Below are 21,407 nucleotides of genomic sequence, written 5' to 3'. Positions count from 1 at the left end.
AGAAATTTGGCAAGATTCTGTAGAGGTGAGCCTATGGAGTTGACTATGGGTCTGAGTGGTGTTCCTTCTTTGTGTATCTTGGGGAGGCCATAGAGCTTGGGGCATCTGGATGATTTCTCTCTGGGGATGATTCTTTGCTGGATCTCTTCACTGATGGGAGAGGCTTTTATTTTGGATTTGGTGGTTTTTTTCCAGGTAGCTGGTGGGGTCTGTGTTTAGAGGTTTGTAAGCGGGGTCTTGGAGTAGGTTGGATAGTTTGGTTTGGTAGTCAGATGTGTTCATCACCACTGTGGCATTACCTTTGTCTGCTGGGAGAATGATTATGTTATTGTCTTTCCTCAAGTTGGTGAGTGCTTTTTGTTCTTCTTTGTGTAAGTTGCTTCTGGGTGGATTGCTGGAGCAGAGGATGTTGGTGACTTCAAATCTGATTTTATTGGCTTCATCTGGGTTGATTTTGGTTAGGCTAGCTTCAACTCCACATATGATGTTTTCAGTGGGGATGTGTTTGGGGGTGACTGCAAAGTTGGATCCTTTGGAAGGGACATTGTTTTCTGCTATGGTGAGGGTCCTGTCTGATATGTTATGTACTGTTGTTTCATGAGTTGCTGTGGAGGGGGTATTTATAGAGAGACGGCATCTCCGAACACACTTTGCTCTCACAAGCACGAAGTTGAAAATACCAGTCTGAAGATGACGAGTGGGACCTCGTCGAAACGTCGCAGCATTCTCTAAAAGGTTTACAGTGTCAGTATATTGCCCCCAACCTTTTGGATCCTCATTTTACCAACCTCAGAAGGATGGAACTGAGTCAACCTTGAGCCAGTTGGGATCGAACTTCTGGCAGTAGGCAGAGTTAGCCTGCAATACTTCATTCTAACCACCAGGCCACCATGGCTCTTGAAAGGAAAGCAAAATTTATTGTAATGATTGAATGCAAGGAACGAATTGATTGGCCATTTTCTTAGAACAATGATGTCAAAATCAAGTAGAAACAAGTGGTATAAGGATCCACATATCTTACATCACATACTGTATGTTGATAAATCTCTTTTATTATTATTATTGCATCAACACAACCATCAAATAGGAAGTAGATGTAACTAAAACATAGAGATGAACATTAACATGAATGTGGCAATTTGTTTTCAATATGTGCATTGAAATATATTTGCATATATATTGTATGCATGCACACACACACAAACGTTTATTTATTTCCCCCTCCCCAACCCACTCATAGCTTCCTCCCAATTTAATGTCAGATTATTGGGGAAACCATCTCCATCTCCAATATTCCCACTTATCTCCTCTCTATAATGTTCCCTCTAATTTCTGATATCCTATGTGTGCAAGAAGAAATGTCTTGTTGGCTTTTCCTCAAATCAGGTGCAAATTAGTGCACTACAATACAAGAATTTGAGTAAATTGCAAATATATATATATATAAATATGGCGTAGGGCAGCATAGGACCTGCTGGCTGCCAGAAGAAAAAAAGCCCAGAATCGAGTGGATGTGACTCCACTGAGCTAGGGCTGTAGAAAAATCTTGGCTACGTAGGAAAAAACTGGCTAAAAGAAAAACACACATAAAACCTACGAAAAGTAAGAATATGTATATATATATATATATATATATATATGTAGGTCTTTGGTTATTCGGGTCTTCTCCCACGTAAAATTGGAAGTGTCTTGGCGACGTTTCGACGAAGTCTCATTCGTCATCTTCAGGCTGGTGTTCTCGGCTTCGTGCTTCCAGGAGCAATCTGATCTTGGCAATATGATCTTCACGTCTGCCTACTATTTGGAAACCTACTCTCATAGATAGACGAATCTTAACACCAAATATAAAACATAGATCAAGTATTAATGAAAAAGCATGTACAAATCCCAACCAAATCATACTCAAACCAGCCACAAAGATGAAGCCCTGCCACCTAGTGGAGAAAAACCGACCATACACCCGAAGCCAAGCCAATAAACACATACTGGGACTCCCAACCAATCAGAATGAAAAGGTGGAGCCATCCCAGACTACCAGCACCAGATTTAAAATAGTAACGGCAGTTACTGCAAAAGACTCCGCACATAAGCCTGATGATGGCAGATGAGATTCTGTCGAAACGTCGCTTCTACCCTTTTAGGGATATATCCACAATTACATGGGAAGAAACCCGAAATATTAACTATACACACACAGACACACACACACACACACACACACACACACACACACACACACACATAAAATAGCAACATGTTAGGATATTTATGTATTTAATAAAATAATCATACAAATAAATAAAATAAAATAAAACTTGTGCCTCACTCTATCCTTCTCTGAGCTATTTCTTTAGTAGGAGAACAACCGAGCAGAAAGGAAATAACAACATTATATCTATTTTCAATTATAAGAACCTTGGAGTTAAATTTATTATAACTGCATGGCAACGAGAGGAGAAATAATATGATATTTATTCTAAACCATACAGCCATTATTTATTTATCTATTCATTCAAATTGATTTGCTGCCCATTTCTAATGGATACTATATATACAGATGCTCTTGTTTTGGCAAGTAGGAAACTGAATTTGAAGTGACGTTTACAGCATTTAGAAAAAGAGTTAAGCTTTGAATATGAAATTAAAATTAGTATTTTCCCATTTTTTTTATTTCTTGGTTCTGTCTAAGATTTATAAAAATGGTTATCTTTTATATTCCATTATTTCCTTTTTTGTTTATTCTTTGAATTTTTCTATTTTCAATATTCTTGCTGAACTCCGTCCCCTCCCATAAAAAAGTCAAAAGAAAGAAAGAGTTTTGGGTTTGGATTACTTGGATTTAAAAATTATTTATTCATCTCCAAACAGAAGAAATTAAATAAGTTTTCCCATGAGCCACTTAGATTCCAATCTTGAAAGTAATTATAATTAATTGTCTTACTTTAAATCACAGTTGTGTTTTTTCTTATCAAACGAATGATGGGTCGAGCTCAAACCAGTAATGTGATTACAAGAATTTGAAGGTATCACAAATGCTATATGTACAGTATATCACCATTGTACTATATTTGGCTTACAATGAGTCTTAACTCATGATCACCCTGCCAACAAAGTGCATATAGTCAAGGCTATGGTTTTCCCCGTTGCAAAACTTGCTGTTAAAGTTGGATCATAAGAAAGGCTGAGTGCCAAAGAATGGAGGCCTTTGAACTATGGTGCTGGAGAAGATTCCTGCGAGTCCCTTGGACTGCAAGGAGATCAAACCAGTCAGTCCTAGAGGAGATCAACCCTAACTGCTCTTTAGAAGGCCAGATCCTGAAGATGAAACTCAAATAATTTAGCCACCTAATGAGAAGGAAGGACTCACTGGAGACGAGCCTAATGCTGGGAAAGATTGAGGGCAAAAGAAGAAGGGGACGACAGAGAACGAGGTGGCTGGATGGAGTCACTGAAGCAGTAGGCATGAGCTTAAATGGATTCCAGAGGATGGTAGAGGACAGGAAGGCCTGGAGGAATGCTATCCTTGGAGTTGCAATGGGTAGGACACGACTTTGCAACTAGCAACTAACACTACTAATTTATAAGGTCATTATAAACTTCAATGTCTTCTGTCAGGTAATTGCTGTTTCCCAATAAGCGGGTCTTGCTGTAGTATCTCCAGCAGTTCAAACATTGTCCATGTCACATTTTTACAGACATAAGGGAATCAACCATTTCATATAACAACAGCTTCTCCTTACAGAACAGCCATCCTACCTGAGATGGGTGTGCCTCTCCCTAGTTTAGATGTGATCTTGGCACCCATGGTGTTTATTATGATACCAACCCTGCACTTTTTCTGGCCAACTTCAGCATCTCCTCAACAGAAACATAAATGACTTTCTTAGTCTTGATGTTCTACTTCATTGGAGTCAATATGAATTTTGGGATCTTGATTGCCATGTATGAAGTATCTCCTAGAAATTACTCTACAGAAAGCATTTTCTATGTCCACATGATGTGACACACTTTGGAAAGAATTTCAATAGACTGCAGGGTATTATGCAGCCTTAATGACATATAGATGTCCATGAAAATGTCAGTGTCAATGCAACTGTCTTTTCCCTTAGTCTTTCATAATAAGTGTGTATCACAAAAAATTGCATAAAGCCAAATAGAGATCATAGAAGATGATGGCCAAGAGGAAGAGTTCAGTCCCTGCCATAGACCCCAGGAAGCAGAGTTGTAACAGCCAGAAAAAAAAAATAGAACCACATTCTGTCATGAGATTTTCCAGCATTTCAAATAAAAAGAAATTTATTGAAAATGGGAGAAGCTTTAGCAACAATAACAGATGGTCATATTTACATTACAAGAGCTAACTATTTGCCTTTGCCACTGACTGTTTGAGGTTCTTATATAGTTCATAATATTTTTGTCATGTGAACAAGAAAATGCTTAGCTAATTTTGATAACATTTCATTTAAGAACTGGTGGCGCAGTGGTAGAATGCAGCATTGTAGGCTAATTCTGCTGACTGCTGGCTCAAGGTTGACTCAGCTTTCCATCCTTCCAAGGTTGGTAAAATGACAAGCCAGATTGTTGGGAGAAACATGCTGACTCTGTAAACCACTTAAAGACGACTGTAAAACACTGTGACTGGGTGCAGAAATCTAAGTGCTATTGCTATTTATTCATTTATTTGCCAAATGTACATAACTACCCATCTTAACCAAATAAATGAATAGCTAACATAGTATACAAATTAAAAGCAACAGCTATTAGAAAAATTGAGGCTCCCTACAACATAATACAAAACCCCCATATATACTAGACTAGACTAGATGGGACTAGACTAGACTAGACTTCTTTATTGGCCAAGTGTGATTGGACACACAAGGAATTTGTCTTGGTGCACATGCTCTCGGTGCACGTTTGTCAAGAATCATGAGTTACAACACTTAATGATAGTCATAGGGAACAAATAAGCAATCAAATCATATTAGGAAACAGTCAATATAAATCTTAAGGATACCAGCAACAAGGTTATAGTCATACAGTCGTAAGTGGGAGGAGATGGGTGGTGGGAACAATGAGAAGATTAATAGTAATGCAGACTTAGTAAATAGTTTGACAGTGTTGAGGGAATTATTTGTTTAGCAGAGTGATGGCGTTCGGGAAAAAAATGTTCTTGTATCTAGTTGTTCTGGTGTGCAGTGCTCTATAGCGTCGTTTTGAGGATAGGAATTGAAACAGTTTATGTCCAGGATGTGAGGGGTCTGTAGGTATTTTCACAGCCCTCTTTTTGACTCGTGCAGTATACAGGTCCTCAATGGAAGGCAGGTTGGTAGTAATTGTTTTTTCTGCAGTTCTAATTATCCTCTGAAGTCTGTTTCTGCCTTGTTGGGTTGCAGAACCAAACCAGACAGTTATAGAGGTGCAGATAACGGACTCAATAATTCCTCTGTAGAACTGTATCAGCAGTTATGAGGACTACTAAGATCCTGTCCCTGAGGATGAGAGAAGAACAAGGCTTTTCAAGGCTTTCAGGAAGACCAAGAAGTTCTTTCTTCTGATTCAAGTTGTCCTCTAATATTCTTTTACCAAATCCTCAGGATGAGTCCTTGGGCTTCTGTCATGAGACCTTATTAGAGAAAAAGTTCTCCAGTCTCTCTGGAGGTTTGAATCCTCTAGGATCCAGGGACTCCTTAACATCTTTGAGATGGGTTTATATAAACGGCTTCCATAATATCAACCATTTGTTTTCCAGAGGAAAGACTTTATGAAGATTTTTGTATGGTAGAGGAGTCTTCAGATTGTTACATTGCCAGCATTATATAATTTCAGGTTTTCCTTAAGAAGAAATATCCCATCTCTCTAAAAATAATCAGAAAAAGTTTGACAAAGTAAGATCATATTTTATAGCTTGGTTCTTCACTTTATGCAACTTTATAAAGTTTTATTTTCAAAAGATACTCAGTGAAACATTAAGAGAGTTTTATTGTCAGCTTTTCAGTGATGCTTTAACATTTAAGACTTTTGAGCCTGGGACACATCATGTCTAAAGTTGTATATTTTGTTGGTCTGTCTAGATGGAAAAGATTTTCTTTTATTTATTTTTATTTATTTTGTTTGTCAAACATGTACGAGATAATAGGAATAAGTATAAACATGGATATGACCACAGGAAATGGGTACGAATAAATGGGGACAGTAGGACAATATAATAATAACAATATAATAATAACAATATGTTAGAGGAATGGCTGACCATTGATGATATATAATGGAAACAAAGTGCAGCTAATGGGTAATGAAGTTTTCTTTGATCTAAGCCACTTTTCTCCAATCTCCAATCCTTCCCCTATTTTTTTTCCTCCTTCCGTTCAATCCTATCTGATTCCCAGACACTTCCTGGACTAATCTCTTCAGTTGTCTTTGCAAGATTTTTCAGAAGTGGTTTGCCCTTGTCTCTTTCCTAAAGCTGAGAGAAAATGACAGGCTCAAGGTCACTCAGCTGCCTTTGTGTCTTGGGAGGAAGTAGAACTCCTGGTTTCCTTATTTCTAGCCTGATATCTTCACCCATTAGCATTTTTGATTTACTAGTTGGACTACCTGGAGTGGTGCAGTGGTCCAGCATTTAAAGATGCTGAGCTTATTGGCTGTAAAGCTGGCAGCCCGGGTTCAAGACCTGAGTGCCATACAACGGGGTGAGCTCCCGTTACTTGCTCCAGCTCCTGTCCACTTAGCAATTCGAATGCATGCAAAGGCAAGTAGATAAATACGTACTACTTCCGTGGGAAGGTAACCGCACACTGTGACACCATGCTGGAAAGTTTTCGGATAGCGCTGGCTCAACGGTCTTGAAACGGAGATGATACTAGGGATACTGCCCCCTAGAGACTAGTGGAATAAAATCTGAAGTGACTCCTATTTGGAATACTAGTGCAAATTTTCAGATATAGAGAGAATGTATTTCAAAGGAAATGTGTAAAAATATTTATGATTCTGTCTGAATTTTCATGATTTAAAAAAAAATCCCTAAATTGGTAACAGAAACTATCATATGGTAGGCCAACCAATTAAAAAATGAACATAGACTTGAGGGACCAAACTGAGAGCTTGAGGACAATTCAGTTTTGGGGAAAGATCCTAGAATGATTGTGTGATTCACTAAGGTGATATAATCACAATTAAATTTACAGGACAGTAAATTAAAATTTCATGCTTCCTTTCCTATTTCCAAGGATTTAATCCATATTACTATTTCTCAGTAATACAAAGAAAGCAGAATACAGGTATCTAGTTGGAGAAAGGAATATCATTTTAATAATTCTTTAGAAGAATTGTTTAATTATTCAATGTTCCCTTTCTTTTTTGAGGTTACTACGTGTATGATACCATGAAAAAAGACAACCAATCCTGTTTGACTGAGTTTCTCCTGCTCGGCTTCTCAGATTTCAAGTCTATGGAAGAACTTCTGTTTTGTCTGGTCCTAATATTTTTCCTCATGGCCTTGATAGGCAACAGCCTAGTTTTGATCCTCACCATTTCTAGTCCCACACTTCATACCCCAATGTACTTCTTCCTGTGGAACTTGTCCTTTCTGGAAATTGGCTACACCTCATCCATCAGCCCAAAAATGCTGGTAAATTTGTTATCAGAGAACCAAACTATATCCTTTTGGGGCTGTGGATGTCAAATGTGCTTCTTCCTTCTCTTTAGTGTTACTGAATGTTGTCTTCTTTGTGCTATGGCGTATGACCGTTATGTTGCCATTTGCAAGCCCTTGCAATACCCCTGTATCATGAACTACAAGAAATGTGTGAAACTAGCTGCTATCTCATGGATCTTTGGAATTTCCGTGTGTTTAGGGGAATCTATTTCAATCTTCACCCTTCCCTTCTGTGGGTCAAACAGAATCAGCCATTTTTTCTGTGATCTTATGCCTGTTCTGACACTGACTTCCATCAATACTTACAAAAATGAAGTGGCCAATGCCACACTGACTGTGGTGTTTGGCCTGGTTCCCCTTTTACTCATCGTCTTTTCCTACATTCTCATCATCTCCACTATTCTCACAATGCCAGTGGCCACGAACAGGCACAAAGCATTTTCAACTTGTTCCTCACATCTCATTGTTGTTTTCATTTTCTTTGGAACCATCATTGTTACCTACATTCATCCCAATTCAGAATCTTCTGTGGATGATAACAGGATCCTTGCCCTGCTCTATACAGTAGTGACACCAAGCCTGAATCCCATCATTTACAGCTTGAGAAATGAAGAGATAAAAACTGCATTCAAAACATTAGTGTCAAGGTAATCATGATAGTCATGGGTTTTCTTTAGGTTATAATTCAATGTAACAATCCAATAATAATTGATACGATCCTTTTACATCAATCATTCTTCTCTTCAACAAATCAACATCTCACCCACATACTGATGGGATAGAAGGAACTCTGGAAAATGCCATTACTCTTATTTCTGGAATGATTCCCATTGGAGATAGAGTTAATAAGTGACGAAACCTGAAATAAATTCTGAATTTATTATGATTGTATGCTAGAAAAGTATTGATTGGCCATTTTCTTAGAATAATGTCAACAGGAGCCATAAGGATTCCCACATGCGATATATTGACTTAAACAGCACAAGCTTATAAGTTTATTTTTTAATTATAAGTACATCAACACAACAATCAGACAGGAAATAGATGTAATTACAATATAGAAAAGAAATGTTATTGTCATTATCATCTTCCTAGCTTTATTCCCGCAAGTACAAGATCTGATTTTTGGATTGACGAACACTATTTTGCACAATCAAAGGAGCATCTGGGTCCATGTTGGCAATTTTTATGTCTACATTTACTGTGTTTTGACATCTTTCTTTGGACTTCCATTTGACCACTTGCCATCTGTGTTAAAGTGGAAGGTGATTACAGCAGTGGTGGGTTGCCCTGTTCTGTCCCCGTCTCCACACACACACAAACACAGCCAGCCGAGGGTTAAGAAAGCACTTGGCATGCACACAGGTTGTTATCAGAAACTTGGCAGCAATACGAGCACCGACTGCCAAGTGCTTTTACTTCAATAAACGGAATATCCCTTCACCAGATAAACAGAAATACACACATTTTATAAATAGTCCAGTTCCAAACAAGAAACCTTTCGGCAGCTTTAAGCGTTGTTCAAGTGACTAGCCAGAGTTAGTTTTTGCCCGTCACAGTGTCTTAAATGGCCACCACACTCTCTTATATAGTCTCTGGGGTGTGGTCCAGTGACTCAGTTATAATCCCTGGCACGCCTCCTTAACTGCTGCAACCGTTTATCACGCCTTCGTTGACGTGGATCCAGGAACGACAGATCACCTCCCTCGCTCTCATCGGAGACACCTGGCTCCTGACTAATCTCCTCTTCCTCGGCCGGCACTTGAGGCAGTGCCAGAGGGGAGGGGCCTGGAGAGGGAGGCCTGGCCGACTCCTCTTCTTCATGTTCGGAGCCTTCTTCCTCAGATGAGATAGGCTCGGAGGGCGGGGCCACAACATGCCCCCGGTTCGGACTGGTTCACAAGAACCGGTAGTAAAACCGGCGGGAGGCCCCGCCCACCACCCCGGATGTTATCATCGTTGATCTGCGCATGCGCAGAAGCTAGGTACACATGTTCGCTTCACTCACCCGCGCGTGCAATCCCGTTGCGAACTGGTAGTAAAGGTAAGTAGAATCCACCCCTGGATTACAGGCAACTGTGTGTGATAGTGGCTGAGGACATAGCCATACCACTGTAGCCGTTTCTCCCATATTTTCTCAGGTATTGGCTCAATGCCCATTTCTTGCCATACGATGTCATTGCTGACATGGTCAAGAAGAGGGTCACCTCACGACCAAAGGAACATGTGAACCTATATGTCATGTAAAGAGCGCTCAATGCATTTGGTTGTTGGCCTTCAAACTGTAGCGACATTTTCAGCATTTAGAAAAAGAGTAAAGCTTTGAATATGAAATTAAAATTATTAGTACAAATGGCAATAGTTAGCATTTTTCCTATTGTCTTTTATTTCTTGGTTCTGTGTAGGGTTAATAAAAAATGGTTAATTGTCTTTTATATCGCATTATTTCATTTATTGCGTATTCTTCCTTTTTATTACTTTGTTTATTTCCAGTATTCAGTTTCCATAAAACTGAAAAAGTTAAAACAAAAATAGTTTTGGGTTTGGGTTACTGGGATTTAAAAAATATTTATTTATCCCCAAACAGAAGAAATTAACTGATAAAATTAAACAATTTTTACCATAAGTCAGACTTCAGTTTTGAAAGTAATTATAATCAATTGTCTTACTTTAAGACACTGTTATCCTGTTTTTTCTTATCAAGCAAACAGTGGGTTGAACTCAAACCAGGAATATGATATCTACACAAATTCCATATATTCTATACAATTCTACTGTACAATATTTTGCTTACAGTGAGTCTTACCTCATTATAATCATGGCATTACTAAGTCACCTCCCAGGTAATAGATTCTTCCCAATAACCTGGTCTTGTTGTACATTACTATCTCCAGTAGTTCAGATGTTGACCATGTCACATTTTTGCAGATCCAAGGGAACCAGCTATTTCATTTATGAGTGTCTTATCTTTAAATAACAGGCATCCTATCTGAGATGGATATCCCTGTCCCTTGCTCAAATGTAATCTTGGCACCCTTGGTTTTTTATTGGCCATCTTCAGCATATGAGCCACGGTGGCGCAGTGGTTAGAGTGCAGTACTGCAGGCTACTTCTGCGGACTGCCAGATCCCCGCAATTTGGCAGATCGAATCTCACCAGGCTCAAGGTTGACTCAGCCTTCCATCCTTCCAAGGTGGGTAAAACAAGGACCCAGATTGTTGGGGGTGATATGCTGACTCTGTAAACCGCTTAGAGAGGGCTGTAAAGCACGGTGAAGCAGTATATAAGTCTAAGTGTTATTGCTATTGCTATATCCTCAGGAGACACATAAAAGACCTTCGCTGTCTTGACTTTCCACTTCATTGGATTGAGCATGAATTATGGGATTGCCATTGTTATGTATGAAGTATCTCCCAGAAATCACTCCACCGAAAGCAGTATTTGGTATGTACACTGTATATAGCAATAACACTTACGCTTATATACTGCTTCACAGTGCTTTACAGCCCTCTCTAAGTGGTTTACAGAGTCAGCATATTGCCCTCAACAATCTGGGTCCTCATTTTACTGACCTCGGAAGGATGGAAGGCTGAGCTGGTGAGAATTGAACTGCTGGCAGTCAGCAGAATTAGCCTGCAATTCTGCATTCTAACCACTGTGCCATCACGAACTCTTTTAATTTTATGGCATAGAATGTATGCTGTGTGTATAATCCCATCATAACTGCTTTTCTTAAGATGAAAATCAGAGGGTTCCTCATAATGTCACACTATATGGAAAAAATGTCAGTGGATTACAGATACTGTCATGCAGTCTTAATGACATATATATCTATGAAAAATATTTTTTATCAGTGCAACTGTCCTTTCCCTCAGTCCTTCACAATAAATGTATACAGGTAGTCTTTGAGTTACAACAGTTCATTCAAAGTTACAATGGCATTGAAAAAAGTGACTTAGGACTGCATTTCACACTTATGACTGTTGCAGTGTCCCCATGGTCATGTGATCAAAATTCAGCTGTTTGACAACTGACTCTTATTATGATGGTTGCAGCGTCCCAGGGACGACAAGCAAAGTCAATGTGGGAATTTGATTCATTTAACAACCATGTTGCTAACTTAACAACTGCAGTGATTCACTTAACAACTGTGGCAAGAAAGGTTATAAAATGGGGCAAAGCTCACTTAACAACAGCAGACAGCAAGGGATCATGAGTTCACATTGAAATGGTCTTACATTGGTATTCGATGCTGCACCCAACATTGTGTTCTGTGGGACATTCTGGACCAGCTGCAGCTTCTGTTCATTTCAAGGCAGCCTCATGTAGAGCCCATTGCAATAAAGGGACTAATCAATAACTTCCTTGGAGATAAAGATAGATTAAATGACCTCTGTACTACAGGAATCTCCAGCTATTGATTTCCCCAAATGCAGGAAAGCTGTATTTCACTTGGTGAATCTTTATCATTTATATGAATGCCGCATTCCAAGAACAATCCAAAAAAATAATCAGCGTGTGCCATAAATTATATAAACATAATATCCTCCCTCTATAGCAGTGGTGGTTTGTTACCGGTTCAGTCCAGATCTTGCGAACTGGTAGTAATGGCGGTGGGAGGCTCCCCCCACTTGCCTGGACATCATCAGGATGCTCTGTGCATGCACTCCCGTTGCGAACCATTAGCGAAGGTAAGTGGAACCAACTCCTGCTCTATAGATATATACCTAAAGTGTTTTGTATTGCTTTTAAGTGATTTTTTTTTCATTAGGAATTAGGAGTTTAATTTGCAGATATTTTGTTTTAGGATATTCTGGGGCATGCAAGGCAAGAATATATGCTGTAGATCCCCTTCATGCATGAGTTGGGGATGGGAGACACCGTATTACGGTGGTTCTCCTCCTTTCTCTCAGACCGGTCGTAGTTCGTGTTGGCAGGGGAGCAGAGGTCGACCTCGAGGCCTCTCATTTGTGGAGTGCCTCGGGGGTTGGTCCTCTCGCCCCTTCTGTTCAACATTTATGTGAAGCCGCTGGGTAAGATCATCCGTGGCTTTGGGGTGAAGTACCATCAGTACACGGATGACACCCAGCTGTACATCTCCACCCCAGGCCACCCCAACGATGCCCTTGAAGTGATGTCCCAGTGCTTGGAGGCTTTGCGGATCTGGATGGGGAGGAACAGGCTCAAGCTCAACCCTTCCAAGACTGAGTGGCTGTGGTTCCCGGCATCCCGATATAGTCAGTTGACTCCATCACTGACTATCGGGGGTGAGTCTTTGACCCCCGCAGAGAGGGCGCGCAATCTGGGAGTCCTCCTGGATATGCAGCTGTCCTTGGAGGAACATTTGACGGCTGTAGCCAGGGGGACCTTGTCAGGTTCGCCTGATCTGCCAGTTGCGGCCCTTTCTTGATTGGGATTCCCTGTGCACAGTCATCCACGCCCTCGTCATCTTGCGCCTGGACTACTGCAACGCTCTCTACATGGGGCTCCCCTTGAGGAGCACCCGGAGGCTCCAACTGGTCCAGAATGCAGCCGCGCGGGTAGTCACAGGAACCGCTTGGTGCTCCCACATAACACCGCTCCTGCGTGAGCTGCACTGGCTCCCAGTGGTCTTCTGGGTGCGCTTCAAGGTGTTGGTTACCACCTTTAAAGTGCTCCATGGCATAGGACCTAGTTATCTTCGAGACCGCCTGCTGCTACCGATGACCTCCCACCGACCTGTGCGCTCCCACAGAGAGGGCCTCCTCGGGGTGCCATCAATCAAACAATGTAGGCTGGTGACCCCCAGGGGGAGGGCCTTCTCTGTGGGGGCACCTACCCTCTATCTCTTTGGATAAGGAGAATCCAAGACCTCGGTGCCTTCCGCCGTGCCCTTAAAACTTTCTTTTTTCAGCAAGCTGGGCTGGCTTAACATATTTTTTAACATATTTTAAAAATATTTTTAATTGGTTTGTTATTTTAAATTGGGGCCAGATTAATATATATCCTTTAAATTGTTTTTTAATGTTTGTATTGTGTGTTTTTATCTGGCTGTACACTGCCCTGAGTCCCTTGGGAGAAGGTGCAGTATATAAATTCGAAATAAAATAAAATAAAAATAAAAATGATTGGAGACGTATAAGGATAAAAATGGGCAAAATGGATAATTTAATTATGAGAAACATACTCCACAGTTTGAGACTGAAATCATGTGAACATCAGATAATATGGAGGAATATGAATGGAATAAATTGCCATTGTTTTAGCCAGGGAGGAAGAGACACATTAAAAGTATTCATAGCACACAGATTTTCCATGTGATTATTGAACATACAGAATAACACAGTTGGAAGGGTCCTTGGAGGTCTTCTAGTCCAACCCCCTGCCTAGGCAGGAAACCCTACACCGCTTCAGACAAATGGTTATCCAATATCTTCTTAAAAACTTCCAGTGTTGGAGTATTCGCAACTTCTGGACTACAATAACTATAAGATCGAAATGGACAGAGAGTCCTGGAAATGGAAACCAAAATATCCAGCATCTGAGGGCACTGGGTTTACTGTCTCTTCTAAACAATGTTTCCCCAAGGTCCTCCGGTATTCATTAATCAAAATCCCAGGATGAATCCTTAGGCTTCTGTCAGGAGATCTTGTTAGAGAAAAAACTTCACCTGTCTCTCTATAATTTCTGGTCCTCTAGGAGTCAAGTGATTTTATAGGCTCCTTCACAGTCTTTGCCGTTGGCTGATCCAGAATCTTTCTATCAATATCAGAAAACAAATTCTAAAGTAAAGTCAAAATGTTCCTTAGCATCATGTTTGGGGATTGGTTCTTCCTGTTGTACAACTCTATGAAATGTTTTATTGATCCAATAAAATATTTATTGATAGTAGTGTAAGATAGTATATTAGTCATGTAGATTGCAAGGGTAGCTAGGCTAATTCATTGTTAATAATGACTTAATTAATGACAAATTTTAATTAACAGGTTAACAGAGTTGGAAGGGACTTGTAAGTCTCTCGTCCAACCTCTCGCCCAAGCAGGAGACCCTACACCATTTCTGACAAATGGCAGTCCAATCTCTTCTTGAAAGCCTCCAGTGATGAAGCTCCCACAACTTCTGAAGGCAAGTTGTTCTATTGGTTGATTGTTCTCACTGTCAGAAAATTTATCCTTATTTCTAGATTGAATCTCTCCAGTTTCCATCCATTATTTCTTGTCTGGCCTTCAGGTGCCTTGGAAATAGCTTGACCCCTTCCTCTCTGTGGCAGCCCCTCAAATACTGGAACACCGAGTGGGGGAAAGGAAGGGGAAGTAGGAAGAGGTAGGAGAGGAGGAAGAAGAAAGTAGGAGAGGAGAGTAGGGAGGGAAGGGAAAGAAAGGAGAAGAAGAAGGTTTGTTGCGAAATAGGGAAGAAAGGGTAGAAGAGCAACTTTGAATGTAATTAAAATGCCTTATTTTAATGCTTTTTTAAAAGGAAAACATGTATATGTATGATTAATTATGTATTAGAAAATGTACATTTTATATTATGTGTATAAGAAATAAAACTGAAAAAACTTTAAAAAAAAAATCGGAACACCACTATCATGTCTCCCCTGGTCTTTCTTTTCACTAGACTAGCCATGCCCAGTTTCTGTAACCATTCTTCATTTCTCCTTTGTCCTCAGGATTCAATCATGAAGAAAGAGAATTGGACTTGCTTAACTGAGATTGTCCTACTTGGCTTTTCAGATTTCAAGACTATGCGAGAACTTCTGTTTTGCCTGGTTCTAATATTTTACCTCATGTCATTGATGGGCAATAGCTTGATTTTGATCCTCACCATTTTCAGTCCTAACCTGCACACCCCAATGTACTTCTTCCTCTGGAACTTGTCCTTTACAGAAATTGGCTACACCTTCATCATCAGCCCAAAGATGCTAGTAAATTTGTTATCTGGGAACCAAAACATATCCTTTTGGGGCTGTGAATGTCAACTGAGTTTTTTTATTCTCTTTGGTGTCACTGAGTGTTGTCTTCTTTGTGTTATGGCATATGATCGCTACTTTGCCATTTGTCAACCCTTGCAATACCCATATATCATGAACCTCAGGGAATGTACTATGCTTGCTGCTGCTTCATGGCTCATTGGTATTTCTGTGTGTGTGGGGCAATCTATTTCAATATTCACTCTTCCCTTCTGTGGGTCAAATAGAATCAGCCATTTCTTCTGTGATCTTATGCCTGTTCTGAGACTGGCCTCCACCAATACTTACAAAAATGAAGTGGCCATTGCCACAATAACAGTTCTATTTATTCTGGTACCTCTTTTGCTCATCCTGTTTTCTTACATCCTCATCCTCTCCACTATTCTCAACATGCCTGGGGCCAAGAACAGACACAAAGCATTTTCCACTTGTTCCTCACATCTCACTGTGGTCTGCATTTTCTACGGAACTGGCATTGTTACCTACATTCGTCCCAACTCAGAATATTCCATGGACAGTGGCAGGTTCCTTGCTCTGCTCTACACAGTAGTGACCCCAAGTTTAAATCCCATCATTTACAGCTTGAGGAATAAAGAAATAAAATCTGCTTTCAAGAAATTTATAGCAAGGAAACAGATCCTCTTTATGGGATAATACAAGTGTATCGATAGGCTTGATGTTTTGAACAAATGCAGTTGTTGTGCACATATTTATGGGTGACAGATTTCACCTTTTACAGCAGAATGTCCAAATGTATGTTCGATTTATTCAAAACAAGGACCCTAACCCTAACCCTAACCTTAACCCAAGTCCATTTTTCTGGTACAATTCAAATAAAGGGTTGACTCGCTATTTATTGAAAAAGGAAGCTGCTGGACTGTTCATAAAGTCTAAACAAAAATGAGAGGGCAAAGGAAGGACATAAAAGATGCTTTCAAGAAATCAGGAGCAATCAGGTTCTGAGTATGAAGCAGTGGGGAAGACTCCCAAAAGAGTTGGAGGCTTTTGAAAAAAAAGAGGGTAATATTACATGAATGCAATTTTTGTATAGGGAGTTACAATCTTTTACTTTCCCAGACCTCTGCTTACTTTGTGTTACTCCTTCTCCAAGGCTACCATAATTCATTGGCCTTCTTAAAGTTTTATAACAGAATAACAGAGTTGGAAGGGACCTTGGAGGTCTTCTAGTCCAACCCCCTGCTCAAGCAGAAGACCCCATACCATTTCGGACATATGGCTGTCAAATCTCTTCATAAAAACCTGCAGTGATGGAGCACTCAATGCCTGAGCTGATAGTTACTCTGGAAAAGTGTAAACGTATCTCTTTTGTAGAAAGGATAGTTGTGTAATTTGAAACCATATCACTGTACCAATGCTTTATTTTCTCTGGAAAGATGTATTTGGCTTTAGGAGCTTCTAACTTGAGAACAGCATGTGAGGTTTACAACTTTCATACAAAGGGAGATAAAGGAGAATCAGATAGTACATATACAACTGAGCTCTGAATTCAGAGATGGTGCCACATAGGAAGGAAAAAGAAGAAAAGGAAGGAAGTGTTGGAAGAAATATCCTTCTGGGTTCAGTTCCAAGTGGGGAAAAATACACTGGAAACATGGAGACTGCTTGGAAAGATGGTTTAATGGTGGACAGGAATCACATGGCTTGAATTCCTGAACAGAATCACATGGCTTGAATTCCTGAACAGAATCACATGGCTTGAGTTCCTGAGCAGAAAAGGGGCAGAGATGCTGAGAGTCCCTCGGATTTATGCCCTCTCTGAGCTTTGAACTTCCTGGGGCACAGGAAGAGTATCCTGATTAGTTGGCAGACTACCAGGGGGTGGGGGTCTTAGCCAGCTTTGCTGGCTGATGTAATCTTCCCAAGTGCCATGTGGTGAGTTTCTGTTGCTAGATGGGTCCTATTGTGTTGCAGATGATGGTCCATTAACAAAGGTGGAGGGAATGAGTGAGCTTGGCTGAGGCCTTAATGGCCCATTGACAAAGATGGGGGGAGGCAGGAAGCTGCAGGGAGCTGCTTTGTCTTTAAAACATGTTTCTCCATTTCGCATCCAGGGAAATATAATATTCTGCCTTTTTAATATTTCCTAAAATATTTCATTCTTCTAGGAGAGGGATGAGTGCTAACTTCCTACAGAAGGAAGGAAGGAAGGAAGGAAGGAAGGAAGGAAGGAAGGAAGGAAGGAAGGAAGGAAGGAAGGAAGGAGATTATAATGAGTGTGAGGGAGGGTCTTAGGGAAGTCCTGCCTTAGCACTTGGCCACCACTGGTGCCCCTGACACAAGTCCCGTGTCACGCCCACCCGGGCCACATCCACCCCAGCCATGCCCACCATGGCCACCCTCACCCTTGGCCACACACCCCCAGCCATCCAAGCTCAAACACAACCCTGATGCGGCCCCCAATGAAATCGAGTTTGATACCCCTGAGGTCAAGAGTCAGCTGCAATCTCCATTATTGGTAAAGAGACTTATCTCCTTGGATATCTTGGATTTAAATGGGAAACAATTCAGTTGCTGGGATTCTCATAACCTCATCTCATTCATCTCAATAAATTTTGCTAAAAACAGTTTGTGAGACTCATGGTTGGAAAAGAAGCAGTGTTCGAATATCTCAGGGGCTGCCATAAAGAAGGGGGTGTGTGTCAAACTATTCTCCAAAGCACCTGAGGGCAGGACAAGAAGCAATGGATAGAAACTAATCAAGGAGAGAAGCAACCTAGAATTAAGATTAAATTTCCTGACAGTTAGAACAATTAATCAATGGAATGATTTGTCTCAAGAAGTTGTGGGTACCCCAATACTAGAAATTCTTAAGAAGAGATTGGCCAACTTGAAATAGTTTAGGGTTTCCTGCTTGAGCAGAGGACTGGACTAGAAGACTTCCAACTCTGTTATTCTGTTCTGTTAATTATGTTTGCAACATTGAGTTTTCCTTCCAGTTGGCATTGTTGAGATGGGGAAGACAGGTAGCTTTTAATAGATGGGAAATGAAGATGCTGTCTTCCAGCTGGGGACGGGGGGGTTGGGGGGGATCATAACTGATATTAGCAGTGGGCACAGCAAAATCAAAACTGTTTTAGTTTTGCCTCCTACTCTGGAATGGGAAGAGAACACATTATAAGGATAAAAATCAGCAAAATGAATAATTTAATGATCAGGAACAAACTCCACTGTTTGAGATTGGAGGAAGTATGAATGGAATACACTGTCATTGCTACAGCCAGGGAGAAAGAGACATATTAAAAGTATTCTTGGTCTGCATATTTTCCATGTGGTTATGATCATTACGACAGAGTGCGCTCAGGAAAAAAATCTAAGTTATCCCACTAGCAGGCCTTTTGGACTACAATAAGACAGAGAGTCAACAGAAGGACAGAGAGTCCTGGAAATGGAAACCAAAATATCTAGCATCTGTGGGCCCTGGATTTCCTACCTTTTCTAAACAATGTTTCCCCAGGACCCTGGTTGTCCTTGCTATTCATTAATCAAATTCCCAAGATGAATCCTCAGGAGATCTTGTTAGGAGATCTTGTTAGAGAAAAAAGTCCTTTTGTCTCTCTAGAATTTCTGATCCTCTAGGAGTCAAGTGATTTTATAGACTCCTTTATTCCTTTAATATTGGCTGATTTTTCCAGAGAAAGGGATACATGGAGAGTCCTTTATGGTGAGCCGATCTTCAAGATCTTAAATTTTTAGTGCCTTTCAGGTTTTTCACGAGAACAAATTTTCCATCTTTCTAAAAATATTAGAAAACAGATCTAAAGTAAGGTCAATTCATTCCCTTGGTTCATGCTTGGTGGATTGGTTCTTCCTGTTGTACAACTCCATGAAAGCTTTTATTGATCCAACATACTAATAGTAGTGTACTGTGGTGTAGTCATGTAGATTTCAAGGATAGGAAGTCTAGTTCATTCTTTAAAAAAATGTTATGAAGAATTATTTAATTGTTCATTTTCTTCTTTTCCTAAGGCTATGATAATGAAGAAAGAGAACTGGACCTGTTTGACCGAAATTGTCCTGCTTGGGTTCTCAGATTTTCAGTCTATGCAAGAACTTCTGTTTTGCCTGGTTCTAATATTTTACCTCATGTCTTTGATGGGCAACAACTTGATTTTGATCCTCACCATTTTCAGTCCTACTCTGCACACCCCAATGTACTTCTTCCTCTGGAACTTGTCCTTTTTGGAAATTGGCTACACCTCCTCCATCAGCCCAAAGTTGTTAGTGAACCTATTATCAGACAATCAGAACATATCCTTCTGGGGCTGTGAATGTCAAATGTGTTTCTTCATTCTCTTTGGTATCACTGAGTGTTGTCTTCTTTGTGTTATGGCATATGATCGCTACGTTGCCATCTGCAAACCCTTGCAATACCCATATATCATGAACTTCAGGGAATGTGCTAAACTTGCTGCTGTTTCATGGCTCATTGGTGTTTTTGTGGGTCTTGGGCAATCTATATCAATCTTTACCCTTCCCTTCTGTGGGTCAAATAGAATCAGCCATTTCTTCTGTGATCTTATGCCTGTTCTGAGACTGGCCTCCACCAATACTTACAAAAATGAAGTGGCCATTGCCATAGTAACAGTTCTATTTATTCTGGTACCTCTTTTGCTCATCCTGTTTTCCTACATCCTCATCATTTCCACTATTCTCACAATGCCACTGGCCAAGAACAGGCACAAAGCATTTTCCACTTGTTCCTCACATCTCACTGTGGTCTGCATTTTCTACGGAACCTGCATTGTTACCTACATCTGTCCCAACTCAGAATATACCATGGACAATAGCAGGTTCCTTGGCCTGCTCTATACAGTAGTGACCCCAAGTTTAAATCCCATCATTTACAGCTTGAGGAATAAAGAGATAAAAGCTGCTTTCAAGAAATCTATAGCAAGGAAACAGATCCTTTTTATGGGATAATACAAGTGTATCCATAGGCTTGATGTCTTTAATACAATGTGTTTTTTGTGCACATATTTATGGCATAGAATGGACTCCAGGGAGCACCAGTTTCAGATTTCACCCTTTACAGCAGAATGATTCAGACAGATTGATTTAAAACAAGGAGAGACCCCTGAAAGATAACCTAAGTTTATTATTGTGTTAGAATTAAAATAAAGATTGAATGCCCATTTATTTAAAAGGAAAGCTGTTGGACAGTTCTCAAAGTCTAAAGAAAAGGGAGGAAAAAAGGAGATAAAATATGCAATCAGGGTGTGACTATGAAGCAATGGAGAAGACTACCAAGACTAGCTGGGGGTTTGTTTATTTTTTTGAAAAAAAAGGAGGCACTATTCCATAAATACAATTTCTGTGTAGGGAATTACAATCTTTTGCTTTTCCAGAGCTCTTTTCAACTTGTCCTATTGTGTTTTTCTTCAAGTTTAACATCATTCCTTGACTTTGCAAGGTTTCATGCCTGAGCTGATAGTTAGTTATTCTGGAAAAGTGTTTTTGTAGATGAGATGATTGCATAATTTGAAATTACACAGCTGTCCAGGGCTTTATTTTTGCTAGGAAGATATATTTGGCTGAGCACCTTATAACTTGAGCTGCAGAAATACTAGCATGTGACATGGAAAGGGAGATCAAGGAACATCAGACAGTATTATTTATTCAAATACTATGAGGACCGAGATTATTGGGGGAAGTATGCTGATTCTGTAAACCACTTAGAGAGGCCTGTAAAACACTGTGAAGGGGTATATAAGTCTAAGTGCTATTGCTACATATACAGCTGAGCACTGAATTCAAAAATGTACCATATAGGAACTTTAAACTAAT

At 40.1% G+C, this 21,407-nt stretch overlaps 3 protein-coding genes across 3 annotated transcripts; all 3 read left to right on the top strand.

Moving 5' to 3' along the window:
- The first annotated feature begins 7,381 nt into the window (after positions 1-7,381).
- On the top strand, positions 7,382-8,305 carry LOC117666881 (olfactory receptor 10A4-like). Its single transcript, XM_034419889.3, has one exon. The coding sequence runs from the start codon at positions 7,382-7,384 to the stop codon at positions 8,303-8,305; it is 924 nt and encodes a 307-aa protein (XP_034275780.2).
- A 6,906-nt stretch (positions 8,306-15,211) lies between these two features.
- LOC148113920 (olfactory receptor 10A4-like) lies at positions 15,212-16,256 on the top strand. The gene has a single exon (XM_087893544.1). It carries the CDS (start codon positions 15,222-15,224, stop codon positions 16,254-16,256), a length of 1,035 nt encoding a protein of 344 aa, XP_087749670.1. The 5' UTR covers positions 15,212-15,221.
- Positions 16,257-19,592: 3,336 nt separating this feature from the next.
- LOC148113919 (olfactory receptor 10A4-like) lies at positions 19,593-20,543 on the top strand. The gene has a single exon (XM_087893543.1). It carries the CDS (start codon positions 19,593-19,595, stop codon positions 20,541-20,543), a length of 951 nt encoding a protein of 316 aa, XP_087749669.1.
- Positions 20,544-21,407: the final 864 nt, after the last annotated feature.

Source organism: Pantherophis guttatus, chromosome 4, assembly GCF_059756535.1.
Source record: "Pantherophis guttatus breed Tessera chromosome 4, ASM5975653v1, whole genome shotgun sequence".
NCBI classification, from domain to species: Eukaryota; Metazoa; Chordata; class Lepidosauria; order Squamata; family Colubridae; genus Pantherophis; species Pantherophis guttatus.
The sequence above is the reverse complement of the archived record's forward strand: the minus strand, read 5'-3'. Positions and strand labels throughout refer to the sequence as shown.

What these genes read in the sequence shown, in the direction of transcription:
- LOC117666881 (XM_034419889.3), top strand. Translation starts at nt 7,382, where the DNA reads ATGAAAAAAGACAACCAATCCTGTTTGACTGAGTTTCTCCTGCTCGGC.
- LOC148113919 (XM_087893543.1), top strand. Translation starts at nt 19,593, where the DNA reads ATGATAATGAAGAAAGAGAACTGGACCTGTTTGACCGAAATTGTCCTG.
- LOC148113920 (XM_087893544.1), top strand. Translation starts at nt 15,222, where the DNA reads ATGTCTCCCCTGGTCTTTCTTTTCACTAGACTAGCCATGCCCAGTTTC.